This window comes from Hippopotamus amphibius, chromosome 5 (assembly GCF_030028045.1).
Source record: "Hippopotamus amphibius kiboko isolate mHipAmp2 chromosome 5, mHipAmp2.hap2, whole genome shotgun sequence".
Classification (NCBI taxonomy): Eukaryota; Metazoa; Chordata; class Mammalia; order Artiodactyla; family Hippopotamidae; genus Hippopotamus; species Hippopotamus amphibius.
Genome location: NC_080190.1, coordinates 10628042 through 10644933, shown reverse-complemented (window position 1 = coordinate 10644933; position 16892 = coordinate 10628042). Strand labels below are relative to the sequence as shown.

General features: G+C 36.4%; 1 protein-coding gene across 6 annotated transcripts in view; it reads left to right on the top strand.

Moving 5' to 3' along the window:
* The window catches only part of PLEKHA1 (pleckstrin homology domain containing A1), a 52603-nt gene extending 42491 nt beyond the window's left edge, over window positions 1-10112 (top strand). For 4 of the 6 annotated variants that reach the window (XM_057734797.1, XM_057734794.1, XM_057734791.1 and 1 more), the window contains 5 exons: window positions 769-837; window positions 4266-4330; window positions 4929-4992; window positions 6650-6739; window positions 9346-10112. In XM_057734797.1, coding sequence (XP_057590780.1) covers window positions 769-837; window positions 4266-4330; window positions 4929-4992; window positions 6650-6739; window positions 9346-9660 — 603 coding nt within the window. In that variant the 3' untranslated portion in view covers window positions 9661-10112. Of the gene's footprint in view, window positions 1-768; window positions 838-4265; window positions 4331-4928; window positions 4993-6649; window positions 6740-7976; window positions 8048-9345 lie in introns of all 6 variants that reach the window. The other 2 variants (XM_057734793.1, XM_057734792.1) reach the window with 2 other exon arrangements.
* The last annotated feature ends 6780 nt before the right edge of the window (window positions 10113-16892 follow it).

Sequence of the window (16892 nt, the reverse complement as noted above, 5' to 3'; positions counted from 1 at the left end):
TACTTAAACATCTATTGGCAGTTCTACTTACACTTCTGGCAACTCTGATTAGCTCAGGTCAGCCAAAGGAAAGTTCTTTCAGCCCTAATTGTTTGACCTTATTTAGACTAAGGGAAATGAAGGTGAGGGCTGAAAGTTTTTCATTCTAGCATGTCTACGGGTAAAATCAGAACTTTCATCAGGCTGTGTGTTAATTAGGGCTTTTAAAGAGACATTCCTTTCTTTTTGTTTTACTCTTAAATCCAAAATACTAACCCTTAGAGATATTGAAATACTTTCACAAAAACTAGATTTCATTGACAAAAAATGTTTGTACAAAGTACTTTATTAAATATGTGTTGCTTTACTACTTAGTGTTATAAAATACCTGTAGAAGGATTCATATATTTTACGGATGAAGAAGCCTGATGTTGTTTAATAACATTTTCTGTGCTTGCTCTTGAACTCTTGATAGCATTTACTTTGAGGGGGAGGATGGGGAAGTGCCTTTTTTTTTTTTTTAAACTTTCAGAGTATCAAAAATATAAGACCATATTATAAAATCATATATTATGAGCTGAAAGCCAGACACCAGAGTTGAGTTAGGAGTTCCAGGCCTAAGTAACAAAAGAGATGACGATTCTTGTATCTCCTCACTAAGGGAGGGTAGTGGGGTTTTCCAGTGCTTGACATTTCTGATTGTGGATTCATATCAGAAGAATTAAGTGGTTATTAACATCTGACATTCTTAGAAACAGAAGTCTTATGTCTTTGTTCATCTCTGGACAGATGAAAAACTGGAAGAGAAGATATTTTCAATTGGATGAAAACACAATAGGCTACTTCAAATCTGAACTGGTACGTTGCTGTGTCATATATGTTGCTTTAAAAATGTTTTGGAAGTGTTACACTGTGGTGATATATAATTTCTTGTCCTGTTTTCTATTTTTAAAATAAATTCTGGTTTTGAGAAGTATATACAGTTCAGTTTATTTTGTTGTGATGCTTTTGGTTAATGGTAGTTTTGTTAAATACTTCTTAAATAAAAAGAGCGTGTCTTCAAAGGCTTGAAAGAATTAAAAACAGCAGAACCCCTCAGTCTACAGATTTCCTCCAAAGGGGCATTGGAGGAGGTGGTAGAAAGAATTAAGTCTCTGAAAGTCCACATTTGACCCTCTGTATTTCTGCCTTCTCTTCCCTGCCCTCTCTTGACATTTTCTTTTCCTACTTCGATTGACTTTTACATTTCTTCATATAAGTTGTTTTTATCCTATCTGAAGATAGAATCAGAGGTTGAAGGTCCCTTTTTCACTTGTTTGAGTAACACCCTTATTTAAAATATTCTTGTCACATGACCTGAATTTTACAATAGATTTTTGGGTAAATTGAATGCAATTCTATCTCTTCTTTGTTTTATGGGACATTCGAGGGGGGTACCATATACTTTATTTGAATGAAGGCACTGAGACAGCACAGTCCAGCTGAACTCTGCAACGATGAACATGTTGCATCATCTGCATTGGCCAGATCTGCCGGTGACATTTGGCTGTTGAGTGCTGGAAATATGGCTAGTGTGACTGAGAAACCTGACTGTGTTTAATTTTAAAATAAAAACCGGTTGTATTTAATATTCGTTCATTTAAATTCAAATAGTTATACATAGCTAGTGGCTACTCTGTTGAAGAACGGAGTACTGGAGACTAGGAAGGGAACGTTTTAAGATTCATCTCAGGTGTCTGCTCTTCTGGAATGCTTTTGGACTCTGGATTTAGTGGCTTCTCTTTACACACGTGGTACCCAGTGCCCGTAATAGTCCCCACTGTGTTTCGTAATTTTGTGCGTACTTGTCTAACCAGTTAATGAGCCTCTTGAGAGCAGAGATTCTCTTTTGTACCCTTTTATGAACACAGCACCTGGTACTTACAAAATAATTTTTTTTGAATAGTATAATAAGAACAGCCATTTTAGCATGGGACCCTTTCTTATTAGACTTCAAAATCTAAGCGCCTCAGCTGGAAGCAGTAGTTTCTTGGATCAAAAAGTACCAGGCTTGATGTCTCAGAGACCACACTTGTACTTGGTTGGCAGGTCGATTCATTGCTTTCAGCTAATGCCAGTCTTCTTGGGAGGAATCATTCCTGCATTAGACATTCATTGAGCCCTCCATGGCCATGGTGCACTGGGAACTGGGAATAAAGAGGCCAGTCAGCAATGTTCTGGCCTCAGGAGTTCGGTTTTACCAGAGAAACGGACATGTACCCATGTCATTCACAGTAGTTACAGTGAGACAAGAACTACTATAGAAATACTTAATATAATTTGAAAACCTGTGTGTGGATATTATGCTATAAATTTGAGGTGGAAGAATACTTGAACTATCATAGGAGGTAGGGAAATTATATTAATGTATATTTAGGAATATATTAAGTATTTAGCAAATACAGATAAAGCTGAACACTTTAGATATATTTATGTGTTGACCTTTATCAATTCCTAAGGTGCACATCACCCCCACCCCCCCACCCCATTTTAACATTTCTGACATCTTAGCGGCTCTTAGAGTCGCTGAAGGTGAGGGAGCCAGGCAGCAGGCATGCAGTAGCTGTCGTTGCCTGTGTGTACAGAACACCTTTGGGTGTGATCACAAGACACCAGCATCAAAACCTGCAGAAAAGGGTGCTCCCGGCTTGGAAGAAAATCTCAGGGACATGGTGGGACATTCTTAAGAAATGCTGCATCACCAGTGCTCTTTTTGGCCCAGAGAATAGTACAGAGTGAAAAACACTGACGTTGATGGCTCCTAGTCAGAAAGTGAGCTGGGATCTGAATGTGAAATTTTAGGAAACTTAACACATTTATTTTGCCTATGTATTTTTATGTATGCTCAAGGATAATATATGATAAAAGTTGATGTTTAAAGTATAAAAGGGCTTTTTTACAAAACCTTTTGATCATGGAAAAGTTTGAACATAAAGTAAGTAGATGGAATAGTATTCTGAACCTCTAAGTAGTCATCACCCAGATCTCATAATTATCAGCACATGGCTAGTTTTGTTTCTTTTGTACCACCACCTACTTCCCCCTTCCTATCTTGAAGCAAATCTTAGGTATATCATTTCATCTGTAAATATTTTTGTATGTTTTTCTAAAAGATAAGAATTTGAATTTTTTTTTTCAGTAGGTATAAAAGATTTCAGCACACAAGAAAAACTGGAGAAAATATTTATAACATATATCACAGATAAAACATTAATGTCTGTAATATGTAAACAACCTTAAAAATTGAGGGGATCCTTCGTCATCCTCTTTTCCTCCATCATTCCAAACAATCCAGGTGTAAAATTTTTAGGTGAAGCAAGTCAATGTAGGTGTCCATGGTAGTGGGGCAGGATCAGGAGGAACTAGGGTAGCCTGGTGTGGGCAGTCAGAGCCTAAGCAGAACGAAGAGGCCATCCTAGAGGTTATCTTAAAATGAGCTATGCTCTAAAACTTTAAAAAAAAGATTTTGATTTTAAAAAAGTGTTCAGCCATGGTTTAATTATTTTCTTAGTGCTACATAAAATAATGGTATGTCTTAAACTCATGGGGTCATTTTCAGTGAAATATAGTGCATAGTATTTCATAAAATATTTACTGTAAATACTGTGCTAACTAGGAACTAGTTACGTCTTATATTTGAATCTTATATCTAGTTTTGTAACCTTAGGTGAGGTACTTAGTATGTCTAACTCTGTTTCCTCAGGTGAACAATAGTGCATGTATTCCAGGGTTGTGGAAAGTGAGAACACATTTAAAACCTAGCAGATGTCCTGGCACTTAGTAAATGTTTAATAAATTGTGCTTGTTAAAATAATGTGTTTATATAAAAGTGATATCTCTAAAGTGACAAATTTAACTCAAAGAAGCTGGGTATTCATTACTCTGGTACCTTCTATATGAAAATCACATTCCAAAATAGGAAGTACTCCACTTACTGGGTACATAGGGGTTCATTTAGGAAAAGTCTGGTGGTTAATGGTTCTTAATAAGCTACAGTGTCATTTAGGACATAAATAATGTGAACATGGGTTATATGGCAGTTTCCTTGTTTCAAATCACAGCGTGTATCAGGTTGTATAGTATTTGAGCTATTCTGATGCTGGATGGTTCAAGAAGGTAGACTTATGTCTTAGATGTGCTTCAGGAAAGAAGCATGATTTTTGCATAGATTCCCAAATAAGATAAGTAATGCTTAAAAGGATTTAAGAATATATGTCATGTATCTGTTTATTTGCCTTTTTTGACAGGAAAAGGAACCTCTCCGTGTAATACCACTTAAAGAGGTTCATAAAGTCCAGGAGTGTAAGCAAAGGTAAGCCCCACCTCTGACTTAGTGCTTGGCACAACTTATTATTACACAATAGATGGTTTCTTAGTTTAACTGATGTATTTACAGATGATATTTCTGTATTATCACTAATGGATTATGCTAAAACTTTCAAGACCCTCAGATTAAATAGAGCATTGGGATTTTTTTGTTTGAAAGCTACAAGTTAGGAAACAATTCTTAAGCTTATTAATGGAAAGGACAAAATTTAATGTGAACAACTTCTATCATATTTGACAACTTGATGTATTATTAATTTTAGTATTTCAGGGCTCCTGCAGAATAGAACTTTATAAGAAAAAGTGCCATTGTTTCTTTGAGCAAACTGTTTTCTTCACAGTTGAAAACTTTGAATTTTAAAATTGTTTCATGAAGCTTTCTAAAAATACATAAAAGTATATACAATATGTAAAATTTAATGCAAAAATAAATTGGAAAATGATCATTTGGTATTTCTCAATTAAATCAGTATTTTACCTCTAATACTTATTTTCTTATTCACACATTTGGTACTGGGTAAACAGATGAAAACTACTGAACAACTGTTATTTAAGTACAATTGGAAAATTTTTTTTGTTAACAGTGACATAATGATGAGAGACAACCTCTTTGAAATTGTAACATCATCTCGAACTTTCTTTGTGCAGGTAAGCTACTTCTTTGGAGGTCATAGATCCTCTTAACAAGAAATTTATAACTTTGGAGGGGAAATAAATAAATGTTTTACTCATAAAATAAACAAAAAATATGACAAGTGTAATTGCCAACCTAAAAAATGTTATATATAAGATTATTGAAAGGTTATATGTTCAACAAATAGGGGTATTCTTTGCTGTGAGTTGAATGGAATTGTTTTATTTGGAGGAAGGGAAATGCTATTTAACTTAGATGCTAAGTGTTTACTTTCAGTTTGGATTATTTTTGCATATATTTTGGGATTTCAGTTATATCACTCGGTAATTTTATAAGAAGGGGGCTCAAATATTCATAATAAAAGTACATAATAGATCTTATTTCACTAATTGTAGATAGGTATTCCATATAAGTTTAAAATACACTTTTTACTTAAAACATTGATTTATTTAGAAGTTTTTTTTAAAAGAACATTTGTTTTATAAAAGTTATTACATGTGCTTATTATAGAAAATTTAGAAAATACGGAAAAACATGAAGAAAAAGTATTTTATAAAACACAGAATTCCAAATTCAGGCAACCATTCTTTTTTTGGGGGGGGTCCTTTATTAGGGCATATCTTTTTATAGCTAGTGAGATCATATGAAATATAGTATTATATTCTATTTGTTTACTATATTATGGTCATTTTTTCCCACGTCATTAAAAATTCTCTGAAAACCTTTTAGAACTATGCTCTCTCATATGAATGTTTCACAGTTAAACTACTTCTCTACTGTACTGTTACTGATCGTTCATTTGCATAGTTTTGGTACACGTACTGTGATATAATGTGGTAGTGAACATTTTGTGCATAAATTTGCCTGAATTTCTTCTTTACGGAAGTTTCTAGATCAAGAATAAATATCAAAGCATGAAGCTTTTTAAACCTCTTTATTTTGCCAAGTTGATTTCTAGACTGGTGCTCCTATTTGTATTGAATAAAAGTGTACTCTGCCTTTGCCTACTTTGAATTTTTCCTTTTAAAAACTCTTTGTTAATATCATTGGTTCAAAAATATTACTTGTATCTTTCAAATTTTTAAACTGCTAGATTCTAGGATCTAGAAGTAAAGGGCAGTGCCTCTCCACCCTTCTGAGGGCCTTGTTTAATTGGATTAAAGTCATAGTAAAGTTCTTAATTCACATTGGAAGCCACAGTCCTATCAAGGAAGATGGTACTTTGGAATATGACTACCAATACTTCTTTTAGGATTTAGGGTACTGTTAGAAATTATTTTTAGAAAAATAATATGTAAAATGATGTCACAGTGGTTTTTTAACTGCACAATTACATAAATATTCATCTTGAAAATTCAGACAGTATAGCAGTAGAAATGAGAAGATCTTTCTTTGGCTTCTTCCTCTTCTTGTTTTCTCTCCAGAATTATTCATATTGATACTTTTTGATGTGTCTCATTTTAAAACGTTAAGCGCCCAACTTAAATCTCTGTGTTAAGAACTTACCCAGCAAAACCTGGTTTCAAAAAGTGATTTCTAAAATTTTTGGAAACTGTTGCCTTAGAACGATTTTGTTGTTGACACTGTGAATTACCAAAATGAATACATTGGATTTATAGACATAGGAGCTGATTTTGAGGAAAATTTGAATGAATCCTTCCTTCCCCTTAGGCCGATAGTCCTGAAGAGATGCACAGTTGGATTAAAGCAGTCTCGGGCGCCATTGTAGCGCAGCGGGGACCCGGCAGATCTGCAGCTTCTGTATGTTTCCTGTTCTCTGGGGTGATACTCTCTTGGGTCCCCTGATCCTGTCAAGTTATTTTTCTTCCTCTCCCCCTAATCCTTTTGATTTCTTTCTGTTTTGAGATTTATCTGCATGTTGACTTTCATACCAGTTGGACTTGCCAAGAAAATAATGCATTTCTAATTTAATGCTTCCTGTAGTGTTATGTATATATAACTTTCTGTGCATTGTATTGTCTTAAATGCACAAGCAGGGCCACTAAAGAATGAACGTTTCCTTGTTTTGTTTTAGGAGTTCTTACTTGTCAGTAGGCCCAGATTTGGTAAAATTTTACTGATTCTTAGTATGGTATTTGGGCTAATCATGTAAGGCAACTTTAGTTGTAGCATTGCATAGTTTTGTGAAGGCCTAAATTTCCTTTTTACTTCCTGTGATTTCAGTTTAGGTTTTTTGCCTTAATAGTGCCTTAAGACGTTTGAGCAGCTTGAACCTTAAATATGATCTAGTGTTCTCAGTCAGTATTTTCCATTTCATTCACATTTTTTACTAGGTTAATTTCGAAGGCTGCTTTTCACTATCTTAACTATCTTTGTGGTAGTATAACAATAAAAACAGCTAAAGATTCTCAGGTAGTAAGGAAAATGTCTTTACTTTTTAATTTATCACGTACAAGTACATCATAGGGATAAGATTTAGCTTTAGGATACTTTGGTCACTGATCTCTGATCTGAAAATACACATTCTACTAAGGAATGAAAAACTTTTAAGCATCTTGAAATGTAGCACATTGGTCTGCAGAAGGTAGTCTAATGTGTAGCATGATAACCTTTATTATCTGGACTCATTGTCAATGCTAGATAGTCTGCACTTTCAGTATTTTCCTGCATTTCTAGTATTGCAGTAATCATTTCTTGTTAGAAATGACTCTAGATCGGTAAACACAAATCCATTTTTCTCACTTTCAAAGTTATTCTTCTTATATCCTGTTTGGAATGTCTCAGAAATTATTTTCATAGGTGTTCATTTTGTTAACTGCCTGTGTTTTATGTGATCTTTTCAGCAGTCAAGTATGAGACTCTCTGCAAAAACAATGTCTGTTGGGAAGAGGAGAAGTTGGACAAGGGCGTTTGTGTTTTGTGCTTTGTGGTGGGGGCAAACTGGACTCTCTAGCTTTAACTATCAGCAGAACTTTCTCTTTTCCTCCCCCTCCCCAGTATAGGTTAACTCTAATCTTAGCTTTGCACTGTGTTCCAGATGCGGCAGGCCAGAAGGCTGTCGAATCCTTGTATACAGAGGTATACGTCACGAACTGGGGAATGCAGCACGTATGTGGGCTCTCACGCACACGGGCCTTCTTACTAGAGGGCCCGGACTTACTCACTACTTACAGCTGATTCTAGAAAGTTGAGTTAACCAGACTGCCTTCTGCAGTTATCATAACTGACTTTGTCAACACTAACGCAAACTGTTTCACTACAGTCATCAGGTTGGATATGTATATTGAAAAATAAATAGTGAAAAAAAAACAACTTTACTAATTTAAAAAGTCATATCTATCTTCTAAAGCTTAATTTACTGAATTGCCACCAGAGTTTCAATTTCTGTATTTTGAAATTTTTTATACTATACCACTTGAAATGCACCTTTGTGGTAATAATATGAGCAAACTCACGGATGCACGTGCATTGGGTAAATGCTACATTACTGTAGTTTGCATGGCATATTAAATCTCAGGTGAAATGTAGCCATCTAATGGGAATCTGTAGTGTTTTGGTGGTTAGTAGCACTTTGTTTTCAAAGCCACTAATGTCACAAATGAGCACAATATACTCGGAACTATATGGCAATGCATTTGGATGGTCATATTTAAGGTTTTCTTCAGATTTCATTTAGTTAGAGGCATCTTGAAATTAATATTCACAACTGAAATTATTTTACCACAGTTTCAATAAATGCTTAAATATGTACCCTTTTCTACCTTTAAAATCTTAAGCCATGTGAATGTATGACATGTACAAAAATAAATGCAATTAAATAAGAAGTGAAAAGCCTATGATATTATTGGTTGCAGTGAAACTCAGGGAAGCAGAAACGAAGTTTGTGAGGCTGCCAGACAAAAGTAATAGGCTTGAAAAATGTTGAGTTCTGCTTATTAAAGAAGTGATAGCCTTTTATTTTTATATTCTGCATTTTTGTTTTTTAATCTTTCTGAAATATGTGGAATAATTCCTAGTGTTTATTGAGAATAAACTCTTAAAATGGTAAAGCTGGTAGGCCCCCTGTTAAACACAGTTCAGTTGCATTTGAAACACTGCATTCCAGTTTAGGCTGACTGAGTCTTCAAAGGGTCAAAGCTACCAGTTTTTTGATAATAAAACTGGTTTTTTAGTGGAAATAGTTGTTGGCTGTCATTGCTCTAAACTCACTCCTAAAAATGCATTGCTTTGGGAAAGAACTTGCACATGTATGCTGCATGGCTCACGCTTCTTCTGTGTGTGTGTGTGTGTGTGTGTGTGCGCGCGCGTGCGCTTTCTGTTTGTTTTTCAGAGAATAAAGTCTCACACTGAGCTACTAACCTTGTCATTAATGATTGCCTGTGTCTGACCACCACTCCTCTTTGCAGGAGCATTCCAGCTGTCCTTCCGAATCCAAACACGCTCTCCACTCTGCCAGTGCCGCAGCAGCCACCCCACATTCCACAGCCTCTCGCAGCAACTCTTTGGTCTCAAGCTTTACCATGGAGAAGCGAGGATTTTACGAATCTCTTGCCAAGGTCAAGCCAGGGAACTTCAAGGTCCAGACTGTCTCTCCAAGAGAACCAGCTTCCAAAGTGACTGAACAAGCTCTGCTAAAACCTCAACATAAAAATGGCCCTCAGGAACAAGATTGTGACCCCGTGGACTTGGATGATGCAAGCCTTCCAGTCAGTGATGTGTGAGATTGAAGCTCGCGGAACCTGACCCGCCTCATCAGCCCTCAGTGTCCTTTCATGAGGCTTCTCGCCAAAGATGATAATGGGGAAATGGTGTTAATGCGTATAGTATACTGCCTTGTCGATGTTCTCTTTATAAGCTGATAAGCCAAGAAGCTCGGGAGTGGCCAAACTAAATGCAATTTCTGTAGAAAAAAGAAAGACAAAAGCCCTAAGTATCTCAGTATCAGCTCTCTGAAGCTTTGTTCCCACTGGGATGATGAAAGTGTGTGTGTGATGTTTTTTCCTAGTGAATTTGACAATTTAAAATTTTCAAAATTTAAAACATGAAAAATGCTTATTAATTATTTTGGTTGTTTTGAAAATGCTACTGTGACTTCCTATTAGATGTTCAACCTCTACACATTCTTACTGGTTAATATTATTGAATGAAATATTGCCAGACAAAGATATCTAAACTGGTGATGTCTGTAGTACCGTAAAATTTATTCTAGTGTGGACAGTTTTGAAATGATAACCATTTTCAATTCTCTGGATCTGAAGGTGATTGGTGAGGATATTATTGGACTGTTAGTGAGGGTTGTGGGTTGTACTGGGGTGAAGAAAAGGGGAGAATTAGAATTCAAACAACTGTATCTCAGACATTTATTTGTAAAAGCTTAATCAAGACGTGCAGCAGTCATTGCTTTATTCACTGAAAATTATTTGGTATGACATTTCTTGGAGATCTGATTTTCTTGTCAAAGTTTTGTAAATAGTTATTTCTATATTTGGATCAGTGAAAGACCTCAAGTTTATATGTAAAGACAATACTGCCCTTAGTCATGCGATTGCAGCCTCTGCATTTTGTCACTAATAACCTATATTCAAGTGCCTGTGTTTTTTCATCTTGTTTAGGAATGTTTTGAGGTTAATGTGCTCAAAAGTCATGATTGGTTTTAAACAATTGGGATAAAATTAATTTTTAGTAGCATAGGTTAATGTGCTAAATAACATACCATTTTGTGTTAGAGATACCAGAATGTTGTTATTCTACTATCTGTGCAATATATGTTTTAAAACACAAATTCAAGTATACATTTAATCATGGGGATATCATAAATATAAGCACCTCTCTAAAAAATCATTAGTTTCAGGAGTTGAATAATAGACCAGTTTGACCAAGTACTGTTTTTAACGGTTCAGTCTTAAACATTTGCTTTAAGAAAATAGTCTTGAATTTCATGTGCTGCTATTTTTGTGATATTTTGCCATATTACAGTACTGTTTTGTTTTGAATTCATACATGTCACTGTTTCTCCTTTTCATTTTCTAAGATGACTTCTTGTTTGAGAAAGATGGGTGGATTTCTTACTACAGTGGTGGGGTCCAGAGGTTACTATCTATTATACTAGAATTATCATAGTAGCAGTTTAAAAATCCAAATGCATAAAGCATGCACCACTCAGCATTTTTATTCATAAGCTAATATTTTCAGAAGTTAGATTTACATTCTTTTTTCCTTTTTGCAGCTACATTTGAAAATGATAGGATGAAAAGGTTTTAAGCAGTTATCACTTTCTCTGTGGATGTATCCATTACAGCAGCTCTTTTAGAAAGCTCTTTTTTCATGAACACACCTAAGAAGTCTTGTGCAGACAGTTGGTGATATTCAGGAGCCTAATGCTGTTTTCTTTGGTACAGCTTCTACGTTGCATGTTCATTTTAGTATTTTGGTATTGGTAATTTGATATATTTCATAGTGGCAAAACATTAGCTCTATTTTGGGACTTTTATAGAACTACCCTTGTATTCAGTAGCATAGGAAAATGTTCTTGTGATTGTCAGAGTCTCCTAATATTTATCTCAATACTTTTATAATTCTATGAAAATTATTTAATTATTTTAAAACTTGTACTTTTCCTGTAAATATGTCATATCTGAGTTGTCAGAGAATTCCTTTGAATACCTTAATATTTGCTGCGTTTTTTCCTGTATATATAACATGTCTTATTTCAAAATGGAAATATATGTGTGCTTCCCAGTGTTTACTTTTATGTCTGATATCTTTATACGTCAAACTGGTTGAACACTGTAATGTCTTGAGAATAAACTGCTGAAAAGTAATTCTAACTTGCTTATTATTTGGACTGGTTCAGTTCATGTATGAACAAGTAAATAGAACAAGTACAAAATGTGTTTGGTTTATTGACTTGAATTTACGTATTTAAGGATAGACTAATTATTTGGTAGTCTTGGAAGGGTATAGCTTGAGATGAAATTATGCAAGGAAAGATGAGGCTTTTTGGGAAAAAGAACTTATTTTGCTTAATTGGAAAACATGTTCTGAAAAGCAAAATTAATTATGTTGGCTTCAAAGCATCATTTGAATCATCCAGGCAGCTTTTGCAGTGCTTGGTTATTGGTTCGATTGGTATGGCCTGAATAAGGATGAGTGCCGAGGACATGCTGAGCCCCAGGTGGGCTGTAGACATGCACTCATGAAAATGCCCCATCAAGTGTTAGAGGCTGCTTCTTGCAAACCCGCAATTAGTAACAAATAGTCCTCATCTGCTGTGTACCCAGCATCTAATAATAATGGAATTGGATAAAGGATATCTGTCTTGGTAATTTTTATTAACTGATGCAACTTAATTTTCTTTCCCTGAAAAGTATTTTAAATGTGTTTATTAAAAAAAAAAGTGAAAGTTCTAAACTTCGTTGCTTTCACAAATAAAAAAAGATCCCTTTCTCAGCCATCTTTTTACTTGTAGTTAAAGTGGTGCTGTGTCTTTTATCAAAAGTTCTAAAAGTTGGTGAGGCGGGAAATGTTTGTATAAAATGGAATGACATGCCAGCTTAGTACCAGATTTGGTAAGAATCTTCCATGTCGTGGGGGGTTTGACAGTCCACATATGACTTGGTGAAAAATACACTTAGATGAGTCTGTATTTTCCATTTGCAAACGTCCATGTTAAGCAGATCCAGAATTGTGTATATTGTTTATTTTTTAATGACATGAAAATCGTATTTTTGTCAAACCTCACATAAGACGTATTGAAAATATTGCTGAATTGGAGTTAGCATTTACAATTTTGGTGGATAAAATCCTAGTGTTTCATTTTTATGACAATGTTAATAGTACTGTACTGTGATATATTCATGAGGTAATAGCGCCACCTTCTGGTTACATCATTGTTAAATTTGAAGTGATTTGAAATCTCACTTTATTTCATAGAAAATTAGAGAAGATACATAATTACCTAGGATAGTTTGGAAATTAATATAAAATTTAAGTCAATATTTATGAATAACTTTTTTAAACCTTTTATTTGGAGATAATTGTAGATTCCCATGTAATTGTAAGAAATGATACAGGGCTCTTGTATACCCTTTACTCAATTTTCCCCAGTGATAACATTGAAAAACTATAGTAAGATGATATAAGCAGGATATTGATACTGATGCACTCAGGAAACAGAACAGTTCCACCTTCACAAGGATCTCTCATTGTTGCCCTTTTATAATCACATTTACCTCCCGTTTTACAGGTTTGGAAATAAAAGTCACTTGCTTAAAATCACATTAGGTTTAAAATCCAATCTTTTTTATTCCAAGGTCTGGACTCTTAACCATTATGGTATTGCTGCCTTAGTAGAAGCCTTGAAAATTATTCTTTGTTTATATTGTACTATCTCCAAATTATTAAGTGAGTTGAATTTTCATTCAATCTATTTTCAGTATTTTTCAGAACCATAATATTTTAAATGATGGATTTCTTTATACATGCATTTAAATTTAACATTTGAGAATCAATAGGTAAATATCCTGATCATAATCTCCCTGAGACATTTTAAGCCCTGACATTTGATATTGTATAGATTAATAAGGTTACCAGAATAAGGATTTTAAAATAGCTTTAGGGTGCCAAATTCTTGAATTGGAAGGAATTGTAGAAACTGGTTATAGTCACTGGGTGTAGGCTAAGAGTGAGGTGTTTTTCCATATGAAGAAACTTGACCTTCTGATGAAGTCTTGGGTCAAATTGGTGTCTTCAGTGTACAATATGCAGTGCACAGGAAACCTAAGAAAAAGATGGCACCCACAAGGAATCTGCCAAAAGAAATATAAAGTGTAATATGTGATAAAATCAATCACGGAAAACTACACATGCAGAGACTGAGATGGTAATGGTGGAGTGGTAATAAGACAAGCATTGTGATGGAGGGGATTTGGAAAGGTCCCAGAAGGGAAAAGGGTCCTTATAAGTAAAAACCCTGTGACGTGACAGTACATTTAGAAATGTTGACTTGGAATATGAAGTATCCAAGTTCATGCATAAAATTTAAATTGTTCTCTTGAAGGTCCATTGCCTCTTTCTCCCTTCCAAACGACAGTACTTTTACCTGCTGCGCTGGTTTTTTCAGCATCGGTCGAGGTTGGGGTAGGGGAGCCGGGAGAGAATGAATGAGTGGGAAATGCGGGGAACTTTCCATGCTTTAGGAACTTAAAACTCATTTTTACCTGGCTTTGTTACCTTCCTGATGTGAACTTTAATCTGTTCCCTGTGGAAACATTTCCAAATAGAGGCCATTGGTCCCAGTGACCTCTTTTGTCACTTTCGTATACATCATGCTCCTTGTCATGGTTCATGTTACCACTCACGTTATCCTTTCTTCTCACTGTCCTTTTTTTGCCTGTCTGTATTTCAAAAGTGGAAGATTTCTAGTGGATTAGAAATGACGAGAGAAAGGAAGTGATGTGTTAAGGATAAAGGCGAGTCTTTGGGGCTGGACAACTGGGAGAACAGAGAGCCCATGAACTAGGTGGCAAAGGCTGCAGGTAGGGCAGGTTTGGGGGCACAGGTTGTAACTGCAGTGTTGAGCATGATGGTTTGAGGTGACAGACACCAAGAGAAATGCCAGGAAGGCAGTTGGATATATAAATTTGAAATTGAGAGAATCTTTATTGGAGATAAAGATTAGGGGATCTTCAACATACTAGGTGCTATTTAAAGCTATGAGGCTGGATTTAGAGAGATGAAGAAAGAAGAAAGGAGGGCCAAGGAATGGACGGGATGTTCCAATGTTAAGAGCTCAGAAGAGGAGCCGGCAGTGGAAAATGAGAAAGTGTGACTACAAGTCAATTGGAAGCAAAGGGAAGAAAATGAGTCGAGGGGATTAGATATGTCAGATGATGCTCACAGTTCTCGTAAGAGGCTGACTGAGAAATGACTGTTGGGTTTGGCAATGTGGAGGCCATTGGGAATCTTAATGGGAGCAGTTTTGGTGGAGTGGACCAGACAGAACTGTTGTGGTTTTGTTGTAACAGAAGAAGAGAAATGGGTTGGTTGCTGGTGGTGAAAGCAGAGTCAAGATTTTTTGGGTTTTTTTTTTTTTTTGACGCTTTTATTTTTATTTTGAATTTATTTATTTACTTATTTTATTGGCTGTGTTGGGTCTTTGTTGATGCATGCGGGCTTTCTTTAGTTGTGGTTAGCAGGGCTGCTCTTTGTTGTGGTGTGTGGGCTCCTCGTTGCCGTGGCTTCTCTTGTTGTGGAGCACAGGCTCTAGGCGCGTGGGCTTCAGTAGTTGCAGCACATGGGCTCAATAGTTGTGGCTCACAGGCTCTAAAGCGCAGGCTCAGTAGTTGTGGCGCATGGGCTTAGTTGCTCTGCGGCATGTGGGATCTTCCTGGAGCAGTGCTCGAACCCGTGTCCCCTGCATTGGCAGGCGGATTCTTAACCACTGCGCCACCTAGGAAGCCCCCTGTTGTTTTTTTTAAGATAAAAGAAATAGTGGCATTTCGCTTATGGGATGACCCAACAGCAAAAGGAGGATTGATGGTATAGGAGACGAGGAGAATGTTGGAACCAAGTCCTGGAGGAGATGAGATGGAATCTAGCGCCCAGGTAGGGGGCTTGGCTTTATTCAAAGCATCGGTGTTCGTCTGTCCCAGGAGGGCAGAGTAAGCCGGTGTGTGTGGAGGAAGGACGTCTCTGAAAGTCGGCTTTCCTCAGTCTCAGCAAATTAGGAAACAATCCTCAGCGGTAAGTGAGATGGGGCAGGTGGTATTAGAGGTTTGCAGAGACAGCAGAAGGTGTGAACTGTGGAGAAAGAATGCACTAGGGAAACAGGACATCAGGGCGGCAATGAGAGCCCGCTTGAGCCCTGTGGTCATGAATTACGGTGTAAAATGACAGGCAATTGCAGTCATTTTTGTTGTGCTCCTGACTTTAGGGGAAACGCCTCTAGTGGTTCCCACTGAAGAGCTTGGTGCTGGCTTTTGGGCCGAGGTGGGAATATGTTATTGGGTTAAAGAAGTATTCAGCTATTCATATTTTATTGAGGTTTTTTTCTTTTAAATGAAGAAGAGTAGTGGAATTTTTTCAGATATCTTCAATATCTATGTAAATAATCTTGTTTCCCTCCTTAGATCAATTAATTTGGAGAATAATATTAATCCATTTCCTAATATCTATCATTACATATCAGGAATAAATACCATTTGGTCAGGATATATTATTTTAAAATGTACTGCTTGGGACTTCCCTGGTGTCGTAGTGGTTAAGAATCCACCTGCAAAAGCAGGGGACATGGATTCAATCCCTGGTCCGGGAAGATCCCACGTGCTGCAGAGCAGCTAAGCCTGTGTGCCACAACTATTGAAGCCCATGCGCCTAGAGCCTGTGCTCCACAAGAGAAGCCACCTCTATGAGAAGCCCACACACCACAATGAAGAGTAGGCCCCGCTCACTGCAACTAGAGAAAGCCCGTGCCCAGCAATGAAGACCCAATGCAGCCAATAAATCAATCCAATCAATCAATCAATCATTCAATCAATCCAATGTATGGGTCTTCTAAAAATTAAAATTCAAGTGTGACATATATAATTTCTCATAAAGAACCAGTGATCCCAGGAGAACAAGTCTGGGTTTCCCATTTGAAAAACACTCTCCTTACGGAAAGTGTTTAAACTTATTCGCTTCGGGCCCTCACACCTCTACCTTCTCACACAGTGCTTCTTGTGTATCCTACACGTGAGTTCCACTGAACCATTCTTTGTCTCCTGATTTTTCCACCTCCCTGTCATTATTCTTGCCACTGCTTCTGCCTTAATTCCGCTTTCCTGATCCTTCATGCTGTTTAATTCCACTCCTCCTTTAATTTCCACTAAGATCCCACTTTCTCCTTGAGATGTTGGACTTGCTTTCTCATCTTCCCCACAACACAAGCCACGATGACTCCAAAATACCTGAT